The sequence below is a fragment of the Antrostomus carolinensis genome, unplaced genomic scaffold (assembly GCF_000700745.2).
Source record: "Antrostomus carolinensis isolate BGI_N321 unplaced genomic scaffold, ASM70074v2 scaffold17726, whole genome shotgun sequence".
Taxonomy (NCBI): domain Eukaryota; kingdom Metazoa; phylum Chordata; class Aves; order Caprimulgiformes; family Caprimulgidae; genus Antrostomus; species Antrostomus carolinensis.
This window is the reverse complement of record NW_010322689.1, coordinates 16,440-21,851: the sequence shown is the minus strand read 5'-3', so window position 1 is coordinate 21,851 and position 5,412 is coordinate 16,440. Positions and strand designations below refer to the sequence as shown.

The 5,412-nt window shown below is 42.2% G+C and overlaps 1 protein-coding gene across 1 annotated transcript in view; it reads right to left on the bottom strand.

Annotated features, from left to right (window-relative positions):
* Positions 1-374: 374 nt before the first annotated feature.
* Positions 375-5,412, bottom strand: part of THOC1 (THO complex subunit 1) — a gene marked incomplete at its 5' end in the record, with an annotated part of 20,875 nt that continues 15,837 nt past the window's right edge. Inside the window, 4 exons of the mRNA XM_029085542.1 lie at positions 375-719; positions 2,770-2,848; positions 4,309-4,456; positions 4,681-4,764. Coding sequence (XP_028941375.1) covers positions 424-719; positions 2,770-2,848; positions 4,309-4,456; positions 4,681-4,764 — 607 coding nt within the window. The remainder of the gene's footprint in view (positions 720-2,769; positions 2,849-4,308; positions 4,457-4,680; positions 4,765-5,412) is intronic.

Sequence of the window (5,412 nt, the reverse complement as noted above, 5' to 3'; positions counted from 1 at the left end):
TCAGCAGGAGAGCAGAGCGACCGCAGCACCCCTCTGAGGGCACTGGTTCTTCACTGAAAGCAAATACTGTGATTTGGATCTCCACCCCAACCCAAGCCCTGCTGATGCCAAACCCTCCTACTGCCGCCTGCCCAGAAAGCTGCCTTTGCTCTCCTCCTCTTTCATGTTCCCACCATCCAAAATGAAGCCTCCTCTTTCTGGATCAGGATGACTAATCCTCTTCTCAGAAAACCTGGACAACTGGACAGTATTATTAAAAAGCTTTATCGTTTATTGAACATAAAATACCTATCAAAAACATTACCTACTGACAACAGTAGCAATTAACAACAACAGTCACAATTAACAATGACAACAAGAGTGAGGACAGTCACCACCACCACCACCACCACCACAGTCAAACGAGTTACCAGCTGAAGCGAGTTAGCTGCTGCTTTCAGTGTCGTTGGTCAGGCTTTCCGCAAGGTCATTTAACCCGGCTTTGCTCAGCGCAGTGATCAGATTCTCAGGGGTTGCATGCGCGCCCTCCTGATCCTGCCAGGCAACCAGCAGCTGCTTGGCTCTCATCTTCATGTCCTCGCTGTCTGACTCGATCTGCCGTATATCAGAATCTTTCATTTCCAAGTAAGGGGCCAAGACTTTCCACTGCTCCCCAAGCCTGTTGGCAAACAACTCAATTTGTTCGCCTGTCATGGCTTTGTCCCGTTGCACCTCTGGACCTGGGGAAAAAAAATAAATCAAAAAAACCCCAAAGAATCAGTGAGACACAGGGAACATCTCCAGACACCACACGTGAATCTTCCCTGATCTGCCCCATTTTAAACCTCCTATTTATTTACTGACTTACACTTTTCCTTTAGTTGTGAAAATCTACTTCAGAGCTCTGAGAACAGACTGATTTTTACAGAGTACCTGGGTTTCAATAGGAATGTCCCTAACTGCCCGTGATAAAGAAAATCTTGGGGTTTATGTACCTCCTGTTTGAGAGAATTGCTAAAGTCTGAAGTACAACAGAACTGCCTCCTCCAAATGAAAACATGGATTTTGACAGGTAGCCTACACTTTTAGATACAAGTCAACTATAATGTTAAAATACAGAGTGGTCTTTAACATTTAATCGTCTTTCAGACTTATTTTAGTCACTTTAGGTGGAGTTAACCCAGGTAAAAAAAATAGTTTGCTTCCCTTTTACTGTGTTACTCAAGCCTCATGTTCCTACCAGCAGCAGGAGTGTGAACAGCACAGTAACTTTCACACACAGTCAGTACTTCAAGGAATTTTCTGTCATTCTGGTATCAAGATAAAAACCACAGAATACAGAGCTCTGCTGAGAAGCCAAGTGCTGCAGTGAGTACACGAGTGGGTTTGTACATTTCTATCATGGTCTACAACCCATGGCTTACCACCTATGTTTATTTCACACTGTTTTAAAGAAAAAACCCTGAAGACTGAATTACTTATGCACAGAAATTAATCACATTCCTAATTGTTAATAAATCTCTCACCCTCATGCCACCTGAAGAGTGAGCTGCCATGGAGTAGAAGCTTCAACTCTCTTGAGTGGTTATCAGTCAGCCACACCCATTTATCTGAGCTAAACCCACAGCATCGAGGGGAAAGAATGGAAGATCCCCAAAGGACAAAACCACAAGAGCACCCAGATCACCTCCATTATTTCCAGGCACCACGGTGTACAGCAGAGCACAGCTCGCCCACCTTTGCTTTAAGACAAGATTTAAAGTAAAATGTAAATTCAACACAGCAAAGCTGCAAAGGCTGTTTCAGGCAGCATTAAGCTGAAGAGGAGAGAACTCCACTGTTGGCAAAGAGACTTTGGAAAAGGTCAGGTGCTGGATGGGAAAGGGCAACAGAAGAGATCCACAGAGGCCCACACCAGGCTTTCCACAAACAGAGAAGTCTTCCAACAAAATCACAGGTAACCAGCAGTTCCCAGTGTGCCAGTTCCAGGCCCTGCAAACCTCAACTGCCCACGGTGGATCCAAGGGCTAGCACAGAGGTACAACACACAAGGGAGAAGGTGCTGTGAGATGAAGGCATGAATGAGGATGGAAGAAGGCAGATTCACAGACACAGAAGACAGGAAAGGACATTTAGAAGCACGACATACCAGGGTTACAGGCAAGAGACAAAAAATGGAAGGACTGGTTCACGGAGAGGAACAAGAGATGACAGGTCAGTAAGGTTGCTCTTCTCACAGAGAAGCTTTTGCCTTTAAGATAGTTTAAATGAAGAGGAAGTAAACATCTAAACATCTCAGTTGGAATATATCCATTTCTGAAAGCCCTGTAACTACCAGCCCCAGCAGGGGCTAGAGGGAAGCACTTATCTGTGGCTATTATAGGGCAGAAAGACCAGGAAAGCAGGCCTGAGGAACACTCGAGTAGGTTTTGGGGTGTTTTTTTTGTTTTTTTTTGTTGTTTTTTTTTTTACACAGCAATGCTGGCATTTTAGCTCTAAACACCTACTAAGACTGTAAACATACACCAAGCAGCAGAAAATGTGGAAGAGGCTCTACATCCAGCTTCAACAAGTAGGACGCTTTCAGCACTGCAGGGCATGAGACTGAGGGGCTGCTACTGGTGCCCGGTGTCCTGAAAAAGGCTGCACCTTTGGTACCAATTTGGGTTCAAGTCAGAAGCACTGGGGTAACCAGGACTGGTGACCCTCAGTAGAAACTATGATAAAACACAGCTTCTGCAACACACATCAAGAGAGAAACTGAAAAGACTGAGAACATGCAAATCTTACTTTCATTGTTTTCCTTTAATAAAGCATCATTATCTTCCTCATCTTCATCTTCGCCTGTTTTTATTTCTTCAGAAGGAGGCTACAATGAGAGAACGAAACATCATTGGATGAACTTTGTGTTTAAAAAGAGAAATTTTACAGCTCTGTGATGGTCCCTGGAATGTGTGTTAGAATGGAAAACCTGACATGATTCTATGAGACTTAAAAATCCCCCACAGTCTCCTGTATCAAAACACCAGTAACAAGTGTTCTAATAAAACCCAGTATTAACTAACAAAACTAATGAAAGTATCCAATGACTTCATGGGATTCTCTCCTTTTCTCAGTAACTACAATTCAGCATTACACACCCAGCTTTATTACTTACTGCAAAAAACAAACAACTTCCTATGAGACCAGTACTGATGAATTTTTTTTTTAATTACTCTTCTTCACTGATTTTACTCCTCACTCAGGAATTCCTCAAAGTTTTCTGTACCTTCAAACTTCTTAAAGGTAACAAACAAACAGGCAAACAACAAACTTTTCACTCTCTGATTTAGTTACTGATCAGCCAAGATGAACAAAAGGCTTCTGGCTTCTTTTCCTACGTTTCAATCACAGCCTTATCTACACATTTGTTTCTTGCTATAACACTCGGTATGAGACAGTAGTACCATCAGGAACCCTGCCCAAAATGATACCTTAATATATTAAAGAGCTTCTCCCCTGCCAGTAGTTTTTCTTAAATTGCTGTTAGCATCTAATTAACTCTGACAGCTGAACAAACAAAAAAGCTATCTACTACAATCCAACCTTTACATCTCTGTAGTTTCACATTATGGACAAGGAAGGTGTTGAACTAGGGAAGCATGGGTTCACATCCCCAAGAAACTGCTGGGCTGTGTGCTAACTCAAAGGTTTAGAAAATGCTCCCTTCCCTGACTATTAGTCTCTCTTATTGTGCATAAAGTGATCTGAAACACCCATCCCTGGCCTCAGATTTTTACTATCAAACATGCAAAGGGTTAATGCCTTAAATTCACAGCTCCACAAGGTCTATTTTTCTTTATGTATTTTAAAAGTCAGGGAGCTGACAGAAGAGCTCTGGTTAACCTTGCTGTAAAGCTCTGGTAACACTTAGCACAGTGTCTGCAGCTGCACACCCTGCCCCTTTTACTGCCATCTCAGTAGCCACAGCTACCAATATTCATGACCCATAACACCTCCAATAAAAGTGGTTTGCACTGCAACATGGAACCCAAGCAGCTGGGTACAAATACATTCCTGCCTACCAACGGGATTGCCAGAGCGCTTTGTTCACAGAATACCAGGCAGAGCTCAGCACTTCCTTGGTCAGTCAACGTTACCCACAGTTCAGTGTTACTGTCATCTTCACTGATCAGACCAATTTCACTTGCAATTTTTACTTTACAAGCTTTTCCCCCCCACCCCCCATGGTTTTTTTGCCCTCTCCCTCCCCCTGTAGCAAATGGACTGCAGAGACCAGCACAAGTCAAATGAAATCAACATTTATTATTAGATGATAATATCACTTACAGGCAGCTCCTTGGCTAACTTAATTACCATGTTTTCTAGATATTCAGGTAAACTCTTGAATTGTTGGTTTGTCGGCTGGAAGAAGTGGGGACTTCTGCGTGCTAGAAGCCTCAATGCTCTCCAGCCATAGTTAGAATTGTTCACAGCCCTATAATAAAATACAAGTTTGGTTGGTAACAGTCTGACATCTATAAATAAAGCACAGAAAAAGATCTGAGGCATTTACTACTTAATATTCTGTCCGAACTTACAAGTTTTTGGTACATTACTGAGTCCTGCACAAATATTAGTAATGCAGAGAACAGTCTGTTTTCTTTAACAACCCAGACATGAAAGAGATCAAAATGCAGTGAAACACAGAGACTGACATACTTGTACTTATTTTCAACCATGTTTTCAGGGTCTGCTTGTTCAATAGCTTCTTCAAAAAATTCCTCCAACGTTGGCATATATTCCCTAAAAGATAAAATAAGGAGCTTAATACTCCTCACAATCTACTCTATAATAGCTGGTTTTCAGTTCCTTCACACACATCTCAAGCTTATGCACTGAAGAAGACTGCCCCAAAAACCAACGTACTCAAACTTAACAACTGCAAATAAGCAAAGAATCTGTTTGATACATGTTGCTATAAAATTACCACTGAAGCGTACCAGCAGTTGCCACAGCATTGCCTATTCTATGTACATAAAAACCTTCTGCCATACCAAAAGGTGACATGAACTTCTGTCAATAGCATTCAGTAAAAAAGGACTATGGTGTATAAGATAAGAATTCTGGCACTAAGGAAATGAGACTTACATAAAAATGCCCCTGACAACTGACTGGCTGTGTCAGAAACATGCTGCCACTCGAGCAGCTCACAAGCTCTCAGGAGTCTAAAACCACTGTTATTTTTGTGCAATTTGCCAGGACAGGACAAGTAAGACGCGGCCTCTTTACCCTGCCATTCCTGTTTCCTCTGAGAAAGCCAGGCGACTGTTATCCTCCTATTTCATTTACCTTCACTGATTTTAGAGGGGGAAAAAATATTGGGCATCTTAAGGTGGTACTTCATGATACCTCATCTTAGCAGCTCCCCAACTTGCTCAAACATGTTTATTT